The following is a 23,578-nucleotide window of genomic DNA, read 5'->3' as shown; positions in this document are numbered from 1 at the left end:
TCAAACCGTGGGTACCCCCCCGGGAGCGGCAGCTGCCGGCAGCGATGGCCGGCGGGAAGGCCACGGCTGGCCACGCAGAGGTTTTTTCCACGGCTGACGAGGTGAGGCAGACAGGCCGCCGGGCAGGGAGGAACGCACCCGGGGAGCGCAGCCTCGCCCACACCTTCCCTCGGGGACGCGGACGAAAACCTCCCGCAGCCGGGCAGGCGGACCCCATCCGCCACCTCCCCCGGCTTCTCCCCCCGCTCAGGCGACCAACAGCTCCGAAACCCAACGCCACGCGGGGGGCGCCCGGCCAGCCGCCAGCCCACCCGCCGCTTGCGGACCGGGGGCGCCGGCGCCTCGGGGGCGGGGGCAGCGGGCAGGCACCTCCCCGAGCGGCGCCCCCAGTCCTGACGGCGCTTCCGGGCGGGGGAGCCGGGATATGCGTCCGGGTTGGGTCGGCCCCAGCGAGCGGTTTCCTCTCGCCTTCCCTCCTTCTCGCCTTCCCTCCTTCCCCCCTTCCCTGCCGCGCCGGCGCTGCGGTGGAGCGGCCGCCGTGCCCGCTGAGGGAGAGCCGCCCGCCCCGCTCCGGCGAGGGGCTGGTGAGAGGAGCCGCGGGCGGGCAGGCGGGAATCGGGGCGGCGGCTGAGCGCGCCCCGGGGCGGGCGGGTGCTGGCGGGGAGTGGGGCCGGGGAGGCGGCGGGGCGGGCGCCGGAGGGGCCGGAGCCGCGGGAAGGGGCCGGGGCGGCCGGCCGAGCGTCCGCCGTGTGCGTGGCCGCGGCGGCGGCGTCCCGCGGGCAGGGCCGGGGGGCGGCTGCGGGCAGCCCTGTGCGGGGAGACCACCGGGCGGCCGTCTGCCGAGCGCAGTTCCTCGCTTAAAATGGCCATCCGGATTGCTGGGGGCAGACATAGCGGCAGTTTTAGCGGTGCGTGCCGAATACCTGATAAAAATATATGTATAGTAACGTGTAATGCAACCGAAGGCAATCCAGAAACATTACCTGCCTGGTGAGCTGCAGCGAGGGTGTCAGGTAGCCCAGCCCTTACAGCGCGGGGTGATGTGTGTGTGGTGATGGGCACAATCTTTAAAACAGATGTGTTTTCCTCCTTTGAAAGGAGGGTAACTTAGTTCTTCAGAAGAAATCTGCAGGTGTGCAGTGTTGCTGTGATGGTACCCCAGCACAGCGAACCCAGGGGAGGCACGGCTTTTGTGAGGTGGGCAGCGATGAAGCTGCCACAAGAAGTCTGTGGGCACTCAAGAGAGATGTCAGGGCCTTGGGATGGCTGGTTAAAGGATCAGGAGCGCAAGTGATGTTCTCCTCTATCCTTCCAGTTGCAGGGAATGATGAGGGAGGAAACAGGAAGAGCCAGCAGATCGATACCTGGCTCTGAGCCTGGTGCCAATGGCAGAATTTTGGGGTTTTTTTATCATGGCTTGGTCTACACAACACCAGGCCTGCTGGCAACAGATGGGGTACTCCTGCCTCAAAGGGGGAAAAGCGTCTTGCACAGGAGTTAGCAGGGCTTATTGAAAGGGCTTTAAACTAGATTTGAAGGGAGAAAGGGAGAAAACCAGGCTCGCTAGAGACAGTAAGTTTTGAGGGATGGTGTGCCAGCAAGATGCTTCAGTCTGCTGTCTCAGTGGAGGCAGGGGATGCAGATCCATGCAGCAGCAAAGACACCAGGGTTAGTGATATGTTAGAATCCATGGAAGCGCCTGAGAACAGTCACGTAGGAATTAGGGCTTCTCCCCCCCTCGCAAAAGGTGGCGGGACCAATAGCCCAAGTGAAGTGCACCTACACCAGTGCACACGGCATGGGCAGCAAACAGGAGGAGCTGGAAGCCGTTGTGCAGCAGGAAAACTGTGACACAGTTGCCGTCATGGAAGCATGGTGGGATGACTGGCACAACTGCGGTGCTGCAGTGGATGGCTCTAAACTCCTCAGGAGGGGTAGACAAGGCGGGAGAGGTGGTGGGGTAGCCCTGGATGTTGGGGAGTGTTTTGATTGTCTAGAGCTTAATTATGGTGATGGTAGGGTTGAGTGTTTATGCGTAAGGATCAAGAGGAAGGCCAGCGGGGCAGGTATCCTGATGGGAGTCTGTTACAGACCACCCAACCGGGATGAAGAGGCAGATGAAATATTCTATAAGCAGCTGGAAGAAGCCTCGCAGTTGCTAGCCCTTCTTCTCATGGGGGGCTTGAACTTACCAGGCCTGTGCTGGAAATACAATACAGCAGAGAGGAGACAGTCTAGGAAGTTCCCGGAGTGTGTGCAAGAGCTTCCTGACACAGCTGGTGAGGGAGCCAGCCCGGAGAGAGCCCCGCTGGACCTGCTGTTTGTGACCAGCGAAGGGCCTGTAGGTGGTGTGGTGGTTGGAGGCCATTTTGGCCATAGTGATGATGAAATTACACTTTTCGATTCTGAGCTTGAAGACAGGGATGGGGAACATTCCCCATAATCTAAGGCAAAATGGTCAGAAACCTGCTACACCACTTAGACACACGCAGGTTCATGGGGCTGGATGGGATCCACCCAAGGGTGCTGAGGGAGCTGGTAGAAGTGCTCCCTGAGCCTTGTTTAATCCATTTATCAGCCGTCCTGGCTAACCAGGGATGTCCCAGCTGAGTGGCAGTTAGCCAATGTGATGCCCATCTATAAGAAGGGCCAGAAGGAGGATCCAAGGATCTACAGGCCAGTCATTCTGATCTCGTGCCAGCGAAGGTTATGGAGCAGATAATCTTGAGTGCCATCACACAGCTCGTACAGGACAACTAGGGGCCCAGTCAGCATGTGTTTATGAAAGGAAAGTCCTGCTTGATGAACCTGATCTCCTTGTATGACAGGGTGACCTGGCTTCGTGGATGAGGGAAAGACTGTGGATGTTGCCTACCTGGAGCTCAGTAAAGCCTTTGACACAGTTTCCCACAGCATTCTCCTGGAGAACCTGGCTGCTTGTGGCTTAGACGGGTGTACTGTTTGCTGGGTAAAATAGGGGTGAATAGAATTCAATGTAGTGGGCGGCTGGTCCCAAGTGGTGTTCCCCAGGACTCTGTATTGCGGCCAGTCCTGTAAACAGGACTTCATCAAGGTCTGGATATTATCCTGATCTGTATGGATCTGGATGAAGGGATCATGTACACCCTCAGTAAACCTGCAGACAACATCAACTTGAGCGGAGTGTTGGTCTGCTTGAGGGCAGGAAGGCTCTGCAGAGGGATCTGGGTGGGCTGGATTGATGGGCCAAGGCCAATTTTATGAGGTTCAACAAGGCTCAGTGCTGGGTCCTACACTTGGGTCACAACAACCCCACACAAGGCTACAGGCCTGGGGAAAAGCACATGGAAAAGTGCCTGGTGGGAAAGGACCGGGGGGTGCTGGTCATCAGCTGGCTGATATGAGCCAGCAGTGTGCCCAGGTGGCCAAGGTGGCTAAGAGCATCCTGGCTGGTATCAGAAACAGCATGGCCAGCAGGACAGGGAAAGTGAGCATCCCTCTGTACTCATCACTGGTGAGGCTGCACCTCAAATACTGGTTTGGGCCCCTCACTACAAGAAAGACATTGAGGTGCTGGAGTGTGTCCAAAGAAGGGCAGCGATGCTGGTGAAGGGTCTGGAGAACATCTGATGAGGGAGCTGGGGTCTTTTAGCCTGGAGAAAAGGAGGCTCAGGGGGAACCTTATTGCTCTCTTCAAATTACCTGAAAGGAGGCTGTAGCAAGGTGGGTGTCAGTCTCTTCTCCCAAGGAACAAGCAATAGGACAAGAGGAAATGGCCTCATGTTGTGCCAGAGGAGGTTTAGATTGGATATGGGGAAAAATTTCTTCACAGAAAGGGTGGTCAAACATTGGAAAGGCTGCCGGTGGAAGTGGTTGAGTCACCATCCCTGGAGGTATTTGAAAGACGTGTAGGTGTGGCGCCTGGGGACATGGTTTAGTGATGGGCTAAGCAGTGCTAGGTTAATGGTTGGACTCAAAGATCTTAAAGGTCTTTTCAAACCTAAATGATTCTATAGTTGTATGATTATGTATGCATCCCTTTCTTCCTCATTAAAAAAAAACAACAAACAAAAAACCAAACCAAAAACAAAACACCAAAACTTGAATGAAATATCTTTGCAGTAAGCCAAATAAATTGTTTTCCATTTTTGCACATTGGAATTCTAGTTTATGTAAAAATCTCTATCCACTATAAGAGCTTGTGCTCTGAACTCTGTGACTGCAGCCGCTTGGCTTCTTCTCTACTTACTGTACAGTGTATGTGGGAAAAACTAAATCAGAGAGAAATTAGGTGGCTCCCCTGCAGTAGCCGTGTGATGGGACATTATGGTCACACCTAATATACTTATGATATGGACTTTTAAAATGTATATAACTTGCATATTGAGTGTTGATAAGATAAATTATCTAAAAGTTTGAGCATCCAAAAAAATACTTTAAGACAGTTGGATTATTCCATTTCTTATTTGAAAAAAAAAGCCTTTGGAAAATACCTTCAGAATTACCCAGTAATATGTATACGTTTAGTGTTTTGATTCACATGCCAAAAATTAGATGAAGAGGAGCGCACACAAATTTGATTATGATTTTTATTGACTTCCTCAGAAAGACAAATGTAGACAAATTTGTAAGAACTGGAGTAAGGGGTGTAATCACAGAATGATGTAGGTTTATGTCTTCAAAGCACCAGTATTGGTGCTAGGTGACTGGGTGTAAGAGAACAGTGGCTGAGGTTAGAAGTTGCTGTACTTTGACTCATGATACATGCTAGGTTGATCAGTTGAGCTCCTTGTACGCGTTAGCAGTGGAGCATCAGGAGCTTAATCAGAATATGACAATACATTTGTACAGTAGAAGGATATTTTTCGTGAACAGTTATATTAATTTCCAATTAATAAGTGTCAAATCAAAGTACAGACTACTTAAATAACTTGCCAGAGGTCATTTAAACAGTAAGTGGCAGAACTGGAAGGAAATTTTACTACCTGTGTGTATCCTAATGTGTGTGATCATCTTTCCTCTTGCTTGCTACTCACGTTGGTTTTATGAACATAGGCATTTACTTTGTTTACAGGATCAATAGTTTCCTGAATAAGCCAGAGAGTCATCTGAGACACAAAGATGTTGGAAGAAGATATGGAAGTGGCCATTAAGGTGGTAGTAGTAGGAAATGGAGCTGTTGGGAAGTCCAGTATGATTCAGCGATATTGCAAGGGGATTTTTACAAAAGACTACAAGAAAACTATTGGTGTAGATTTCCTGGAAAGACAAATCCAGTATGTATTAAACAGATGCCATACTATTGATTTTTACCTTTCCCTTTATTTCTTTGTTCTGTTGTAATGCTAAGATTTACAAAGGCTTGGAAGACAAGGCCTGCTCTTTTTGAAGCACAGTAAAGGGAATCATTTTCTGTCCTGCACTGTGGGCTAAAATTATATCACTCTTTTCCAGTCAGGATTTAGAATTCTAAATAAAATTTGGAACCTCTGTCATTCTAAGCTTTTTGACAAGTTTCCTTTGTCTTCTACCACCTGTTGTTTGGTTTTGATTATTTTTTTTTTTTTGTAATTTCTTGTGGAAGAAGTATAAGTGCTTACAGTAAACCCATTACACACATTTATTAGACAATAGAAATAAAAATGACCATGGAAAAAACAATTAAATATGCTATAGATTTAGTCTCTTCACGTAATATAACCAGATAATACCCAATTTTCTTTGTTAAAATGGAAAATACTGTGGTAAAGAGAAGTAAGAAAATTCTATACATTTTGTAAGATAATTAAAAAGTCAAGAGGACTGTTATTTGGCCATCTTAAGTTTTGTTTGGATGTGTATATTATTTTTCCTTGTAGAGGGAAATGTAGAGGAAGAGGAGGAAAGGAAGATGAAAATGCAATACAGGTTTTCAGTAAAGAGCATGTAATGTAATTGAGGCACTATTGCCATAGTATGTTACGGAGGTGAACTGTTATTAAGTTTCATTATATTTAAATCAAGTTAAATTTGACATGGATTACTCTTATATTGTAGACATGGAAGTACTTCCATGTCAGTCATTTTGAATTGCTCTTGTTCATTGTATTGATTATAAAACTGTATTGTTTATTTCAGAGTTAATGATGAAGATGTCAGGCTAATGTTATGGGACACTGCAGGTCAAGAAGAATTTGATGCCATAACTAAGGCCTACTATAGAGGTGAAAATGCCATGTTTGTTATTTGGTAGTTAGTTGTTGTTTTTTTGGTCTGCACAGCTCTCAAATATTTTCCTGTCTTTGTATTAAGAATTTTAGTTACCACATGTGTATGCAAAGCGTGTTTAGTTTGCCTTTTTCAGTTCTTAAATATTTTTCCCCTTCATGCAAGATCCTTGCCTTAATGAAGTGCCACTTTATGCAGAATGTTCAGTAGTACCCTTTAAAAAACTTAGAACAGAATGAGACAAATATCTGCACAGGAACTGGACAGAAAGTAGCTATTTAAACAGTCAAAGGCAAATCTATATTTTCCCTCTAAAAGTGTTTTATTACTTCTTTAAGATATGTATTTGTAAATGTCCCAAAAACTATGGCTGATGCACTTAGAAATTTGTCCAAGGGGAAAAAAAATCCACCGGTGATCCTAGAAAGATAGTTTACTAGACACAACGGTTCTCTTGCTAGTAGAGGCTACCTTGAACACTTGAGCACAATAGAGTAATAAGGAAAGTATATTTACTTCTTAAAATAGAAATGGTATTATTCAGTCATATAAAGGCAGTTTATTTTGCCAGTTAACAAACTGCATACTTAGCTTTCTTTGCATATAATTTAACAGTAGTTGTGAAAATCTTTCCTTTTTATTTTTTTAATGTGAGGGATATGAATGACTTGGCAAAGATTCCATGATTCAGTTCTTGCCCAGCTAATTACCTGATGGCTGGGAAAATATATTGCTATAGTATAAAATGACCTCATTTAGAGATAAAATAATAGTTATGCCATGGTGTTACAGGATAGTATAGTCCTCTGACCTTTATACATATATTTCATGATTGTTTTGTCAACTAATAGGGCTTTTTTGGTAATGTTTCCAGTTGCTCATAATTGACAATTACAGTTTCTTCAGAGAAAAATCTTTCTTTTCTCATTTATTTTTATCCTCATGTGGACATAGATCATTCTGTTAGTTAACTTGTCAGCTGTAAAATAAGAATTTTAGAAGGCGGTACTCGATTCCCTTGAAGCATCCTTTTTATTCTCCTGGCCTTCAGTTCTCTTGTGTGCATTGCTCTCCGCAGTTGTTTCAAGCCAAAGACTTTTTCTCCAAATTCCTGTGACTGATATGTTATATGTGGAATCTTCAGAAGAACTTAAAAGTACACTTACTGGCCTCACTTACCGCAGGCAACCTGGTGGTTTAAAAGGAAAAACCAAAAAAAGCCTGCATGCATACCTTGAGATGCTCGTGACTTGTGCCTAGCGTAGTGCAGTTAGATCTCTGCCTCCAAGATCTTTATACTGAAGAGGCTGCTGTGAAGTAGGACGCAGTCATCCTGTGGACAGGTGTTGTAGATAACGTGATGGATGTATTAACAGGTTCAAGCTACTAGATACAGTGACTGTTCTGCACTAGACCTTGACTCATGAAGGACAAGGGAAGTTGTAAGAGCCTGGAATGAAATTTTGGTTTAGCATCAGGTCTGCAAGCACAATATTATAGAAGCAAAAGGTCAAGCTTACAACATGCAAGCATTTAATTGCCAATTACTGCTGAGAAGGGGAGGATGCCCCTTAAGGTTGGTAAGATAGACGCTGGCTGTTACTTGTAAGGTCTGCCATTCCCACACATCACTGTCCCACTATCATTACACTAGGGCTTACGTACTCTCCTGGAATATTATGTATCGTTAGTTCTGGGATCAGCTGCTCATCACAATGAATGCTTCAAAGCCTGTTTCTGAGCCCTTCTTGTCCAGGGATGAAATTTTTCAGCCTTGCAGAGAAACAAAATTGGAGCTGACAGTGGATTTGTCATGTGGTTTTCTATGTACAGGCAAATATGTGCAGCTGGTGTAGCTGCATGCCCACGGTCACACAACGTGAGGAGTCCAGCAGCCTAAATTCAAAGAGTTGAAGGAAGCTCAGTATGTATTTAATAATTTTAAAATATAATTATATAAAATATAATTATATTGTATCATGCATCTTCTTACCAGTTTCAGTGCTATGGAAGCCACACGTTTTCTAATTGGCTAGGTAGTTCATTCATATGCTAAGCACATACACAAGTGGCTGTCATTAGCAGCACCATGTCTTCTGTCCATGTTAGAGATGTTTCTCAAGGCAGTATTTGATCACTTCTTCATGCATGTATCTCTTCCATCTGCTACCACTGGTATTTGGGTAGACCTTTGTTAGGTTTTTGATGGAAAACAGGTATCTTGCTCATTAGTCTGTTATTCAGCTGCTGATTAGTCAAATTTTCAGGATCTTATTTTTGTTGCACAATAATTAGACTTTGTATTTCTCAGGCCTTCATGGCATTGCTCTAGCTTGCACTTACCAATCACTTTTGGCCGTAGGAACTATGATAATGGGAGGGCTGCAAGACTGTCCTGGTCCGGTTTGGAAGAAGGCAGCCCTCATTTGGATGCTGCTAGTGAGACCTTAAACAGTGCTAAGCCTGTTAAATACAGCCAGGATCCACAGCAGTTAGAACACCAACAGTCCACAAAACTTCTGGATGATGATATCATCAACCTTGGGTTTTGATCTCAGTGTAAGGTTGAACAAGCCCCCTTCAGTTTTATAGTGAACTTGTGTTTTCTGTCATAGCCTGGAAAAGCTGAGGCAAAGAACGGAAGAGTGGAATCATTAGGTGCCAGGTATAAAGCCCTGTGTGAGCCCACTCATGGAAAGGAATTTCTTTGACACACAGTTTCTATGACATAGGCTTTGTGTTGATATGAAAGGGGAAAAGCCACAAGTGGTTATGGAGTCTGTGAGGGTGGTTTGGTCTGCTGAGAATCTTTGAGAACTCAGCTGACAAGCTCATGCTCTACTTGAATCAAGTAGATGCTAGCGCTACTCTCTTAATTATTTTCTGAACTAGTCCAGGTATGAATATTGTATCAGTGATTCTGCAGCCAACTGGAATCTTTTTAAAATAAAGATATGGGGGTAATCAAAGCAGTAATTGCACACAAAAAATCCAGTGTCCTTTTCTTCAATACTTTAAAGTAGCTTTATGAAATTTATTTAATTAATTACTTTTAAAAATCAATATTTCCTATTTATTCATCCAAATATATTTTATGGGGTTTATTTATTTATTTATTTATTGAACTTTTTACAAAATGCTTTGATTTAAAATATTCACCAAGAACATTCTGGTTTTAGCTGTTAAGCTCGTGTCTGACACTATCCTGTGACTTTGCTGCTGGTGTTGGTTGTCATACACCATCTGTTGTATGACAGAGGTGTGTATGACTACATTTGCAGTGCATGAGTGAGATAATGATGTTATTGACTCTTGAATACTGTCAGTCATTGCACACAGAAAGGTGTTTACATGCCTAAATCCTGGGTTTTGTCCTTTCCCCCCCCCCCCTTAGAACTCCTACATAAACATTATAATTTATTAAACTTGTTTATGTTCTTAATAGAAATATTGAGTATTTAGCAATATTCTTAGAAGATGAAAAGTATTTACCTATTAAGATCTCAGCCCTGCAGCATCTTTTGTTGAACTTTATTGCCATACTAACTTCTGCACTATACTGAAGCATACTTCCAGAAAGATCCCAATTGATACTTTTTGAGAAGAATACTCCCATTTGTTCTTCTCTTCTTAAATAAGCATTTTGCAGGGTTACTCGATTAGTAAATTTTGAAATTCCATACAATCCAGTGATCAAAACCTTCAACAGATGTTTGGAAATACACCATTATGTAAGTGTATAGAATTTGTCATTGTTGATGACACTTTCTTTTACTGTTGTTTGTTAACTTCCCAGTAAGAACCTGTAAATATCAGAATCTTGAAGGTCCCCAAAAATACTTCAATCTGATTGCTGATCAGAGCCTATCATAATTATCTTTAAAACGTAATATGGCCAAGCTGAGTTATTTTTACTGTCCCTGTCGACAGCATGCTACATGTACTGTAATGAAGGAGGTCTGATGTTGTAAGTCACCCACTTTTGACCTACCACATGCTAGGACTTTTCCCTCTAAACTTAATATTACCAAGTTATCTCCATGTTTTAACATTCAGAAGTAATGGATGGAAGGAGAGAGATGAAGTGAAAGTATCTTAGGATGGAAACTTCACATTGGGTTTCTTAGTCTTAGAACTGAATAAGGTGACATTTACAGATGGTAAGAGTCTTTTAATAAATATTCTCATCTCCAGTAAAGCAAAGAACCTGAGAGGCTGTATTAAGCTAGTTTGCAAGATGATAGGTTACATTCAGCATTGACAAATGCAAACTAACCTGCTTTGGAAAGAGTAATTAATTTTACACATATCTCAGGATTCTAAGTGGAATTATATCAGAATAATTGCACACATTACAGTATAGTGTGGACATTAAGGAAAACAAACAAAATTTTAGAACAGAGATAATAGGGAAAATTATGGAAGACTGCGTTGCTACTGTTTTGTTAGTAGAGCTTGATTTGAAATTGAGGGCAGTTCTTACTGTTTTGTACAAAACTATACCAGAAGGGTCTTAATGGCATGTGAAAGAATGTTGAAGAGCATAGGAAAACTTCTGTAAATGTAGACTGAACTTGGCTTTGAAAAGCTAAATAAAAGGAAACCTAACAAAATAACTCAAGTGCTTTGTGTCAAAGAAAGAGAAACGAAATACAGGAATGTGGGATACTTGGTGAAACTCACAGAAAAAAGAAAATTCATACTGATGAAATAATTTTTTATGCTATGTGTAATTAGTTTGTGATATTCACCACAAGGTTAGAGTCTCAAAGATACTAGCTATCTATTCCTTTTACACTGTATTACTAAATAGCAAATATATTAAAGACATATAAATAATGAAGTGTTTCTTCATGTGTTTATGTGCAAGGAAAAGTATTTTTTGAGGATGACAAAGGGCTACTAGATAGTCAAAAGAAAACTTACTAATATTTCAGCTGTGGAGGTACTTTCTCAGTATCCATGGGGTTTAACTATTGTCAAGGCTGTTACAAACCGTAAAAAAAATTGGTACAAAACATTTTGTATAATTTGTCATAGCGCTGTGATAGAATTGGTAAGAAATAGAAATCCACTTAGTTTCTCCAAAAGGCTACTAAACAATTTACTTGGAATAATTATAATTTCCTCTGAAAACTTTTAAAGTTTTCTGGTTCTCAAATTCCAGATTACTGTAGCACAAAGGATAATGTAAAGTGTGCTTCTGGCCTCCATTAAGCTGTCTGGAAAACAATGAGCAATAAACAAACCTCCTTTTCCTTTTTTTCAGCTTTTCCATACCCCCTCCTGTTCCTTTCCCCGACATACATGCACCATGGTGGAAATAGCTTGAAAGATAACAGACCTAGAGCCATCATGAAGAATGGGTATAACGTCAAAATAATCATCAGTCTGTTTTCATTTGGGGAATTTATGACCATTGGTTTGACACTAGCTGGTGGTAAAAGCACACTTTTATGGGAAAAATGTGAAAAATCCCTGGTATTTGAAATACATTATAGATGATGATTTTATTTTTTTTTTAGTCTTTGTTGGTTGATTTATATTTATTTGTATTTGTAATTGATTTGTGTATTTTTAGGAGCCCAGGCTTGTGTTCTTGTGTTTTCTACAACTGATAGAGAGTCCTTCAAAGCAATCCCTACCTGGAAGGAAAAAGTTGTGACTGAAGTTGGAGACATTCCCACAGTTCTTGTGCAGAATAAGATTGATCTTCTTGATGACTCTTGCATAAAGAAGTAGGAGTTTTATCTTACTGTTTTTAAAGAACAATACATGGCTGCTGTATGCACACATTTTAAAAAAACCCAGAGTCCATGGGAGTTTCTGGTGAAGACTTACGATATCTAGGTTGTCAAACCTATGCCCTGCATCAAAACATGCCCTAGAAATGCAGGTGATGGGTATTGCTGCATGAGTGTAGTTACTTGGGCAGATGTGCTTGCAAAACTAAGAGTTTTCTCTTCGCTTCATGCCTTCTTCTGAAGTGTCAGACAAAAAACCAGAGGAATAACATGAAGAGTTTTCTTGTGGTGTGCTGTGATTCTCTTTTCTTTTGTTTTTTTTTTGTTAATCGGAAATTATAAAACTAAATTTTCTCTCCTGTTAAAATTTACAGGTACAATTACTATTAATTGTGCTGTGCTAGTTTGGCTAGTGAATGCTTGCTGAAATGATAACCAAGTATTAAACGGGTTTTTTGAAAAAGTATCTTAATATTCTTTGCTTCACTTTTCATTAATCTGGTTTTATTGCTCATTTTTGTCAAAACATTAGAACTCTATAGAAACCCGTATCTGGTAATATTCTTAAACTGCATGGTGCTGATCCTTCTTCACTATATTTTTCTTCACAGATTTTACTGTCACTTCGTTCTGCCTTTGTATATATGACCAATTTCATTCTTGCCATAAAATCAGCTTAACAAGTGCTAACTTTTGTTTGCCACAGCATATCATGTAGAAAATATTGCATGATGGAGTCGATCATTCTCCGCTTCTTTATTTATACCATGTTCCAGAGACATGTAGATTATTTCTTCTTTCTGTTGTTTCCTGCACTGGCTTTCTTTGTTCTATGCTTGCTATCATTGATGGCATAAATCAGCTTCTGCTCCCTCTGCAAAGAATACTGAGGATTTTTCAAAGGAAAAGCAAAATTGCATTTGAACTCCTCCTTTATTCATGGTATGTCACTTAGGTTTTGTTCTCAGAATACTCTGCCTCAGTAACATCATCTTTCTGATGGCATGATTTCCCTTGGTGAAATTTTCCAGTTTCCTTAAAATTTAGCACAAGTTACCTTTCACTTCACAGAAAAAAGTAAATCTTGATTTCATCTCTGCACTCACCTGATTGCAGAGTCTACTGCTTTATGAAAATATACTTAAGGATTACTTTGTTGTTGTTGTTGTTTTGACTGCAGTGGTAATTGTTCTGAGTTTATTGCCGTTATTAACAGCCTCCTTCCTTTTGGTTGCACTGACATCTGTCTTCAAACCCTTGGGAAATTTTAGTTAAGTCAATAAATACTGAAATGCAATTACTTCTTGTCATAAAGAACCTGCATGTAAAAATACCTTCTTTTTATAGTAGAAATATTGTAAAAACATAAGTGTCAGGTATTTTTTGACTGTCAGAGTTTCTTAACCCACCTTGCCATGTTTAACTTAGGATGAAGCATTTTGTCTATAAGGATGAAAGCTGACAGATGATACAGATTAGTATTTACAAAGTTGTTTTCTGTTGTGCAGCGAAGAGGCAGAAGCACTGGCAAAAAAGCTGAAGTTAAGGTTCTACCGAGCATCCGTGAAGGAAGACCTGAACGTAACTGAAGGTATGAGATTCAGCAGCGCGGGTGGCTGTCCTGCCCTGGGCTCTGTAGCACTGTACCACGCTCTAGCTTGGAGCTGAGCTGTTACTTCCCATGTTGTTGCGTGCCGTTGGCAGTCCTTTTTATCCTGAGCTGCACACTTCAGAGATGGCTAGAATTATTTGATACCAGTGTGTTAGGCCTGCTTCTTTGTGGATGTATTTCCTTGTTCTGCCAGAAACAGTGCACAGCTTCAGTATTTAGAAGTGCCAGTGTGTTAAAACTGCTTAGTCCTAATGACTGTCAGTAAGCACTGAGCTTTTAAAACAAATATATGTAGAAGTTCAATTATTACAATATACAAATTGTTGAACTATTTTTTTGTTGTTGAATTATTTTGTAATTGATAATACTTAATAAATAATTGATACAAGCAATTATCTCATAGTTTAGTTGTATTTAAGATTGTTAAAGTTGTGTTAAAGATTGGATCTCTCGCAGCCTTTTGTCTACTGGTGGTATTTGGCTAACTCCTAAGCATCACTTTTTAATGTATATATTTAATTTCTGTTATAAAATTCAGTCGCTATCTTTTGCGGGATGGGTATGAATATTTGTGAACTATACTATCTGGTAACTTGTTTTTTTGTTTAATCAGACAAACTTACTAGTAAACTAATTGTTTCTTCTCTGTTAACATCATTTGCCTTAAGAAAAAAAACTGCAAGAGAAAATGTAAAAGGTTTCTGTATCAACTTCATATTAATTTCAAATTTAAATAACAAGATATACAGGCTCTGAAAATTCTCCTGTAGTTGTATATTTTTTCAGAATCCTAGGTAGACTTTACACACTCCAATATAAAGGAAGGTAGCATTAGTTAACTAGAAAAATGTTGCTGCCAAGTTTTTATTAACAGACTTACTTTACGTGCCTGCTATTATTCTAAGGCTTCTTGCAAAAAAAAAAAAAAAAAAAGGTAAAATTCCTATATAACGTTAAAAAGTTCCAAGTTTGAATTGAATTGGAATGTTTGGCAATATGTATGTGCCAGCTTTATTATAGGAGTTTTGAGATGTTTCTGTCTGCTGTGCAAGACTTCAGTACTGCAGACTGTAAGACCTGGGTAGATGCTGGACTGATCTGGATTCTGCTTGGGTACACAGGCCTACCGGGAGATAATCACTTACTAGATCGTGTTAAATCTGTGGCATCAAATGCACTTTTGTCAAAATTTTGATACAAAGGTACTATTATTGATATGGAGATTATTTTTAAGCATACTCTGATGTACTTTTTTTCTTTTTAACGTTTCAGTTTTTAAGTATTTGGCTGATAAATATCTTCAAAGGCTCAAGCAACAAACAGCTGAAGATCCAGAACCAGTACATACAAGCAGTAACAAGATTGGTATGTATACTGTAATAAAAAAACCCAGAACCAGTATTTTGTGCCATCAAAGCTTATGGTTTCATCTGTTTCCTTATGGAGTTAGTACAAGGTGAATCAGGGTCTAATTATTACCTTCCTGTCTTAGGATATTGTCTTCTTCTGTGAAATAACTTTGTGACTCTACAGTTACAAGACTGTCAAACTGATGTACTGAAGTGTCTAGCTAATGTTTGGCAAGTGCCCTTTTATTAAATTTGTTTAAACAAACATTGTGTAAGGACTTAAGAAAGTATGCTTGTTGGGTTCTTTTAAAGTAATTAGTGTTACTCGTCTTGGTACAGATGTACAGATTTACAAGAGACTCACGGTGAAAGAATCTGGCATGTAATCAGAAGGTCTTTGTAAACTGCCTTTTGTAAGGGAACACTGAACTTCTTTAAAGCATTTCTGAGTCAGTTCATTTGTTTTCCTTAAAGCACTCCCTTTTTATTCAGGCTTTTTCCTTACCTTTATCTCAGCAAAGTTTCTAACTTCAAAGTTGTCATGTTTTTCTTTTATTATATTACTCAATTAACCATAACCCTGTTCACCATGCAATTAGTAGCATGCGTATACACAGATGAGTGCATATGTTGCCCTTCAATTACATAGATGTACGCCAGCTTTAACTATTGCCTGGCTAGCAATTCCAGCTGGCTCTACTTCAAATTTAGCTGCAAAACTGACCCAAAAATACATAAAGCCTTTAAAAACTTTAAAATACTAGAGTATGCATTTGAGGTGCATTGTTAAGAAGCAACACTTACTAAGGCATAAGTGTTAATGTATTACTGCAGGAAGTAAAGAAATATAAATACTTTTCTTGTCTTTAAATTCTGTAGGTGTTTTTAATACAGCTGGTGGAAGTCACTCCAACCAAAATTCTAGCACTCTTAATGGTGGAGATGTCATCAACCTTAGACCGAACAAACAGAGGACCAAGAAAAACAGAAGCCCTTTTAGCAACTGCAGCATACCTTAGACCACTTGTCAGAGGGGGAAAAAAGCAACCCAGTGAATTGGATGAAGTTGTGCAATTGAATGCAGAATAAAGCCAGCTGTAGAGGTATTTTCACCAGTGCTTTAGCAAAACTTGTGCCTGTGGGATCCCTGTTAGAGGATGGATTTATATAAACTTGCTGATGCAGTGGGTTTTGGTGTGTAGTGTGAGACACCTGGTGGCAAAACAGAACCGTGGCTGCCCTGTGCACTTTGTAAAAATTAGGCAAGCTTCTCCTTTTTCAAGGAATTATTTACAGAGCTATGAACTAGGTATTTCTGATTTGCAAAGCACATTTAATGTAAGGATAATACTTCCAAATATAGGTACAGACCATAACACTATGGCCCAAGGTAAAGTAGCAACCTTGCAACTACATTTCAAGGAAAATGTTAGAATTGGTTAGTGAGGAAACTTAAGATAAATGAAGAGTGAAAAGAAGAGACTACCTTTTATGCCCGACCGTATTAATGTGGATTCTGGCAGTTCTGTCAGTGCAATATACTTGTATTATATATATGAGTGCTAAGGTATATATGTAAACGTTTGGTATGAATATTTAGGCTAAATTCCAGTGATATGTTACTTGGAGATCAATGCTAATGATCACAAAATAGCATCTTCCAAAAAAAAAAAAAATTTCCGTTAACAATGTTGCATTTCAGGTGAGGCTTTCCCAGCTGCCACTGTGTCTGCTTAACTTGCTATACTTTGGGCCTAAAAGTTTAGGTTTAAAAATGTATGGTGCCAAAAATGCTCCTTCTTTTTACGTAATGATGTGCTACAGAAGTTTTTGTAAGTTTGTTTTTCTCAGTCTTAACAGATCGAACAAGTAACAGTGTCTTTCACACTAATAGCTATTCAGAAGGAACAAATAGTATAATCATATTCCTGTTCAAATTTGATTGTTGTATCCTGTGTTGTCTATGAAAAAGGAACTTGCAAAGTGGTGTCACAAAATATTAATCTCTGGCAAAATTTTTAATAGGTTCTATAAACTGAGTTATGAAGGATCCAAAAAATGCAGCTGATGGGTGAATTACGTTAATGGGACATTCTTGAATATTGTCTCAAGATTCAAAGTTAGCTGCTGGTCACAGAAGATCTTAATTCTGCAAGACCTGAGACGTGGCAAAATTTTGTCAAAGTGCTCAAGTAATTTTACAGAATTGATTTAGATGTTTAGGAGACCAAATCTAAATTGAAGTTGTGTGGGCTTAGGCTCCTAAATCACTAAGGTGCTTTTAAAAATGCTGAGCATGATATCTTTTTATTTACCAAAAATAAACACTTTTTAATCCTCTACAAGAGCATGCATGCCTTTTAAAAAAATACCCATTTTGTTTACATGGTTTTGTACGGTATGATATAATTTTAACTTTCTAGGATTTCTACAACAAACCTGCGGTTGACAAATGCAAAATATGCTGCTTGAAAAAATTCAAAGTTTTAATAGTTTTTTAAATGGTGTATGAAAATGAAAATGAGTTGAGTGATCCTGTATATTTTTGGAGGAAGGACTTTTCACTGTGTGAATCCATGTAGGAAGCTTGACTTCGTTTCTAAGTCAGTGAGTATGAAAACTGAAATGTACTCTTCCCCTCGCCCCCCCCCCCCCCCCCCCCCCCCCCCAGTTTGCAGGGAGAGAAGTGGGTGGCAAGTTATGCACAAACACTAAAGATCGCTGAACTCTGTATTACATGTTTACTATGTTAGACTTTCTACCAAGTACCGTTGTTTCCTTGACAAACTGTTAAAGCATCTCCTGTTGCTGGCAAGAAGGCAGCCTTCAAGGCACTGAGTCCCCTTCGCTAGTGCAGCAAAACTGTGTTCTTCACCGTAATGTTTCCTATATTTTCTCTTGGATAAAGGCCTTTATTTTTTAACTAGTGCATTTAATCACTGTATGTATGTAAAGATGGAGTCAAGTCCTATCTGTCTTAGCAATTTAAGTAGTAAGGTACTTAGGATAAGACTTATGACTGTACATCATGGGGCCACCTTACAAATTCAGGATGTGGAATAGAGTGTATGCATGAAGAATTTTGATAACTGTTTTTAATATGGAAACTCTTACATTTCGTTGTCTGTCTGCCAGTTTCACATTTTTTTTATTCTTTTTTTCTTCAAAAGGAAACAAAACCACAAAGTGTCTGAAACATCTTTTTTGCCTTGTTTGACTTTGTACAGAGTACTGAAAAATGTCTTTATTACCTGTAATGACCATTCGTACTATGACATGTTATACCGTAGACCAGGGGTCCTCAAACTACAGCCCGCAGGCTGGATACGGCCCCCCAGGGTCCTCAATCCGGCCCCCGGTATTTACACAACGCCCCCCCCCCCCCCCCCGCTGGGGGTTGTGGGGGGGAAACCAAGCAGCCGCAGATGACTGCCTGCTACTTCATCTGCGCGCCGGCCCCCTGCTTAAAAGGTTTGAGGACCCCTGCCGTAGACGTACTATTGCGTAAGCCGTTTGCATTTAAGGTCTGTCATTATAAACCACTGGTTTAAGGACTGAAAACTCAGTAGAAATTTTCATAGGTGGAGACTTGACAGACTTGCTGAATTTAGGCTATGTTGAAATTTAGTATACGTACTTTCATGTAGGAATATATATTTGCAGCATTGGGTAACAGTGAGTTTTCATTTCATTCCCATCTTAAAACTAAAGTTGCTTTCTCTTTGTTGTGACTTTGCAGTGCTTGTTCTCCAGTGTGACTGAGGTGGAGATTGTCCAAATTAGCATTTTTCTGGAGAGTGCTCTGCACGTACGTTGCTTGAAAATTTATTTTTTATCCTACTGGGGTTAGTGTGTAGATATAAACCAGATGACTTGCATATTGCAGGAATCCTTAGGTATGCACATTGCTCTTCAGCGAGAGTAATTTTTCTTTTGGATGGAGAGACTTGCCTAAACGTTAAGCACTCATATTGTCCTTTGTGAATAACTTTTATTACAAACACTGCCCCATTCTCCACTCAAAGTGTTCTCGTTGAAGTATCGTGTGCTTTAGTTACCAAAACTTGCAGGTGTAGAGCTGATAATCACAATGCCCTTCTCTGTGCGTCTGTGTGACAGATCAGCACTCTGGATCAGGAGCAACAGATGTTCCTATCACAAGCCACAAAATGTTGTTCTGTGAGACTAAGCTAATTGCACTCCTGTTTTATCAGTTATTATCTCCTGAATAGCTTGTTGGCTGTATTATCTGAATCTTGCCAAAATTCTTTGATTTCACCTGATAATACTACCACTAGCAGGAAACTTCAGTAATTGTTAATGCCTTAGTGAAATAAGCATTCGCTAAGGAGTATGACACTAAAGCATCTGCCACTCCCCTGTTCTATCCATTCAGTGAATGGGTATCCTCCCAGTAAGTGGGGCATCACTTGATGCAAAGCGGTAATGCTAGGGATGTATTTCCAACTGGAAATAACAAATCTCCAAGTTGTAAGACTGATCACGCTAAGATTTTTGTGCTTGTGTGTTGTGTGGTTAATTAAAAAAAAAAAAAATCAATCCATTTAAGACAGTTTGGGAGCTTTCTTATTTTCAGTGTGTCTTAAGGCAATGCTTAACCTTTTTTAGTCAAAATGCCTGAATTACCATACTGTCAGTCTGATTTCCTGTTTAATTTTTTTATGCTTCAGTAAAATTTTTCTTTCCCCCTCCCACTGAGCTACAGCATATCACACGTAGTTTTTCTTTGCATCACTTCTGTGGATGTACATTATACTAAAGGGAATTGAGCAGCGGAACACGTACTGCCTGGAGGTTATGCAGGGGTACATGCAGAATACTCGCTGAACATGCACTTTTGAACCTGTTAATTCATCTGTTCAAGTTGATAGCTACTAGTTAATAGCACAATTAATAATTTGCACTGCAGAACCCTCTAGTGGGATTTCAGTCATACAGCAAACCAACAAGCATGCTTCTTGGATTCCGGTCATGGTCCCTAAGCCCCTTACTGCTTTTCTAAAGATAATTATCAACCCTTGGTTGAAGTTGCAGTACCCCGAATGCTAATTACATAAACCAGGGAGCAAGCACGGTCCAACAAGCTTGCTTTCATCAAACCTACCTTGCCATCTTTTTGTAGGAAGCAACAGTTGTATCTTTTCCTTAATGCTCAAATAGTATTGAAAGAAGAAAGTATTTACTCTGTTAACTATGGCATCCAAACAGGTAATCAAAATTGAAAAAAATGCAGCAATGCTTGCATTTAAGATGAAAGGTGCTATAACAGAGTAAGAGAAACTTACAGAACACTTCACATGGAACTGTTTGAAAGAGTCATCTCAGAGCTGGCTCTGACAGGTGAGTCCTAGTACGGAACTAGACTCATTCTCAGGTTTCTAGTAGTAGGGAAATACTGATGAATAATTTATGGAGTGAGTGCTATTTCTTCTGTCACAGAGATAAAAGTGGTTCAGCGGAACTGAGTAAAGTTGGTCAAAAAAAGTAAAAATTAATGTGGATCAGGAGAAATACCACTCTCATTGTGAAGATAAAGATGCATCGTTACTAATAAATTGCTTACACGTGAACTTGCAAGTAAGAGTATCTGAACAGTTGAATCAGATAATGTACCTAATTGTTCTTATCACAGTCGTGATCTCAAGTAAATGTAATATATTTTTAGAAAAAAAGTCAACATAACTTATCATAAGTCCTCAAGTGGAAAAATAAATGTTTAAAACTAAATATTCTGTGTATGCCATTCCTGTAAAATCCTGACAAATTAATTCTGCTGTTCTCTTGAAAAGTGACATTAGTTGTGTCACGCAATTTAAACGTGTTTGTTTGATTACTGTTTGGTCTGATACAAGTCACTACTTTTGTGGTTATGTTAAATTGTCGTTGTATTAAATTTCACAAAATAGCTGTAACCCTGGAGCTGTGCAACCTGAATCTGCTTGAGAAACTTGTGCCTGATACTAGTCTGTGGTGCCAAGTCGGAATCCAAGGCAGCACGTTGGACGCCCACACTTGTTCCTTTGAGGGTACCCCAAGCCAACAGAAATGCTGTTTCTGAGCTCTCGCCTCCGATTTCTTCACCACGGAGTTCAGATAATACAAAACATGGATTCTGTCCTGCTCCTTACGGTCATTTTGGTTTTCGTGATTGGTCTGGCTAATACAGCGACAAGGTTGAAGTGAATGGGTGTAGACATTGAAAGTGGCATTAAATACTACTAATGCATCACAGATGCCTGACGCAATTTTCTGAAAAGAAATAAGTAAATAGTGCATGATTAGTTGGGGGTTTTGTTTGGTTTGGTTTTCGTCCTTTTTTAGGAAAACACAAGCCAGCATCTGGGTCTACCTTTTTACTCAGGTATCTCAGGAATCTGGGAAGTAATATACTTCTGCTTCCTCTTGCAGGCAGCTTTACACACAGAAAAACAATTTGCTTGCTTAACCCCCCTGTAAGGATTAATTAATTAGCAATGTTTCGGGCAAGAAAAAAATCTTGAAATGTGAGACGACTCACAGTTTTATGGTCACGTATTTTTAGCTCGGGGAGGAGCTTGGCTACAATGAAGTGAAGACTGAAGCTTTGTCACTGTCTGGGCGGGGGTTTTATGTGCTGTGCGGCCACGTGCTGTTGCTGGGGGGCCATTTAACGTGGCTCCCGTGGCCAGCCCCAGAGGTAAGCGCTGCAAACACCTCTGTTCTTTCTGGCCTCTCCGAGAAAACATTTCGTACTTACAAATGTCCCATGTTCGCCTGGCTTATGCTGAGGAGTGGAGCACAGCCTATTTTATTGCTCGGGAGATAATGGAACAAAAAGTTCTTTGGTTTTTCTTACATATTCTTTGACCGAGGTGCCTTATGTCTGCCCAGCTGTGCCTACTGTGTTTTGATTTTTTGACAACAGAGCACTTCAAAATAGCGAAAAACTTTTAATTTGTTCTTTTGTAGATTTCCATCCTGTGTTTGATGCCAACTATGTGTAGCTATTTTGAGTTACTTTAAGATAGCCAGTATGAAACTACAGTTAAAGAAAAAAAAAAAAAAAAAGTCTTATGCTGTGTCTTACTGTATGACTGTGTGAAAGAAACGTTTAAGGAGACTTGTCACTGGTTGTAAAATTAGATTGTTCAGCTCTATGGGATCGTTAATGGCCGTGGGATGTTAGTCTGCAATTTTAAAGCATAGGAGAGGGTAGCAGTGGCTGTACTGCAGACCTCCTGGGGGTCAGGTAACACAGGATTTAGGAAAGCGGAAGGCAAACAGAAGAATTTAAAAAATAAACCAGTAACTTAAAGTAAGTCTAACCTACACTACTAACTCATCTGTAGGTATGCAGGTTGTGATCGCTTCATTTTGTCCTCAAGAACAAAACCACTTGTTAAGTGCTATAAAAATACTTTTAGCTATTGGTACAATTAAGAGGATCTAAAAAACAAAACAAAAAAAAAACTTCTGGCCTGAATAAGCTTATAATGGCCTTAACCCCCCCAAATGTTGAAGGAATATTCTAAGCATCAATAAGCTGTGTTCAACATTTCACAGCATGATTTCTGAGAACAACCCACGCTGTGTATTACTGTCAAGGGTTTAATGCTGTTCAAGTAGGCAGAGGATTTACTTTGCTTGTTAAAATTCACAAGAATCTAAACCTTATGAAAACAAACCAGTTACTTTTAAAGTGTAATTATACAATTAATCTCAGCAAATTCTTAGGAACCTTTCACAAGCTCAAAGCTGGAACTTTGATCGTTCTGAAAGCACTCTCCTGAAGTGCCGCTTCTCGAATAACATGCAGTGATGGTAACCTCAGCGCTGCCCAGGTTTCCAAGGGCCGGTCAGTGTTTGCTTGCACACATACAGGGAGTTCAAAGCCACCGCGCTCCAGAGCTTTGGCTGAGCAGCAGAAGCCTACATAAGGAACTCCCACCTTGGGCTGGTACTCCAAGAGCATCCAGCTGTGACACTCAAGGCAGCCCACTGCCACCGAGGAACCTGTGGTTGGTGGCATCATCTTCCAGCTCCCTCCAGCGGAGCTTTAATCTGAGCCAAATTCAGAAGGCCAAGCACTGCGCCAGAGAACCCCCTGCTCCCCTTGTGTGACCACCACCCTCTGGGGAAATAGTGCAGGACTGACAGGCTACAGGTCGCAAAATTCCAGGCTTACCCTAAGATCTGCACCTTTTGAGCCCCAGAGCATGGCCATGATGAACAGAAATTACAGAGTGTGAGAGGGTGGAAGGAAAAAAAAGAAAAGAAAAAAAGAAAAAACCACTCACCTGAAAAGTAAGTTAACGCCAAGTGTAAGAATTACCATCCTACACAAGAAACAAATACAGCATCTGCCTGTAGAGAATTCAGCCGTTTGATCTGTGGCTTCACAGTCGATGATGCAAAACAAATTTGCAGAGTAGCAGCTGATAGAATACAATTCCCCTTTAGCTTCTAAAAAAACCACGCAGCAACCTCAAACTACAGCTAGATAGTGGGAGGCAGGATGGGTCACCTCAAGGTATATTGTGAGAGCCGGAGCCCCTTTCTAGCCCTGGTTGGGACCTTTGGATGGATGTGTTGCTTCTCCTTGGGTACAAACTGTCTCTTGAAAGTATTGTTATCTACTTACGAATAATCCCAAATTATTCCAATAATAAATGGTAATGAATAGGACA

At 40.6% G+C, this 23,578-nt stretch overlaps 1 protein-coding gene across 1 annotated transcript; it reads left to right on the top strand.

The window, feature by feature from the left end:
• The first annotated feature begins 422 nt into the window (after positions 1 to 422).
• On the top strand, positions 423 to 20,829 carry RAB23 (RAB23, member RAS oncogene family). Its single transcript, XM_055810605.1, has 7 exons — positions 423 to 584; positions 5,054 to 5,255; positions 6,097 to 6,182; positions 11,768 to 11,924; positions 13,439 to 13,521; positions 14,815 to 14,907; positions 15,771 to 20,829. The coding sequence occupies exons 2-7, from the start codon at positions 5,101 to 5,103 to the stop codon at positions 15,908 to 15,910; spliced, it is 714 nt and encodes a 237-aa protein (XP_055666580.1). The 5' UTR covers positions 423 to 584; positions 5,054 to 5,100; the 3' UTR covers positions 15,911 to 20,829.
• The last annotated feature ends 2,749 nt before the right edge of the window (positions 20,830 to 23,578 follow it).

Source organism: Falco peregrinus, chromosome 7, assembly GCF_023634155.1.
Source record: "Falco peregrinus isolate bFalPer1 chromosome 7, bFalPer1.pri, whole genome shotgun sequence".
NCBI classification, from domain to species: Eukaryota; Metazoa; Chordata; class Aves; order Falconiformes; family Falconidae; genus Falco; species Falco peregrinus.
This window is presented reverse-complemented; position numbering and strand designations above follow the sequence as displayed.

Excerpts from the sequence above, each read along its gene's own strand:
- RAB23 (XM_055810605.1), top strand. The coding sequence starts at position 5,101 with ATGTTGGAAGAAGATATGGAAGTGGCCATTAAGGTGGTAGTAGTAGGA. Across the intron at positions 11,925-13,438 it reads GATGACTCTTGCATAAAGAA|CGAAGAGGCAGAAGCACTGG; the intron begins GTAGGAGTTTTA and ends TCTGTTGTGCAG. Across the intron at positions 13,522-14,814 it reads AGACCTGAACGTAACTGAAG|TTTTTAAGTATTTGGCTGAT; the intron begins GTATGAGATTCA and ends TTAACGTTTCAG.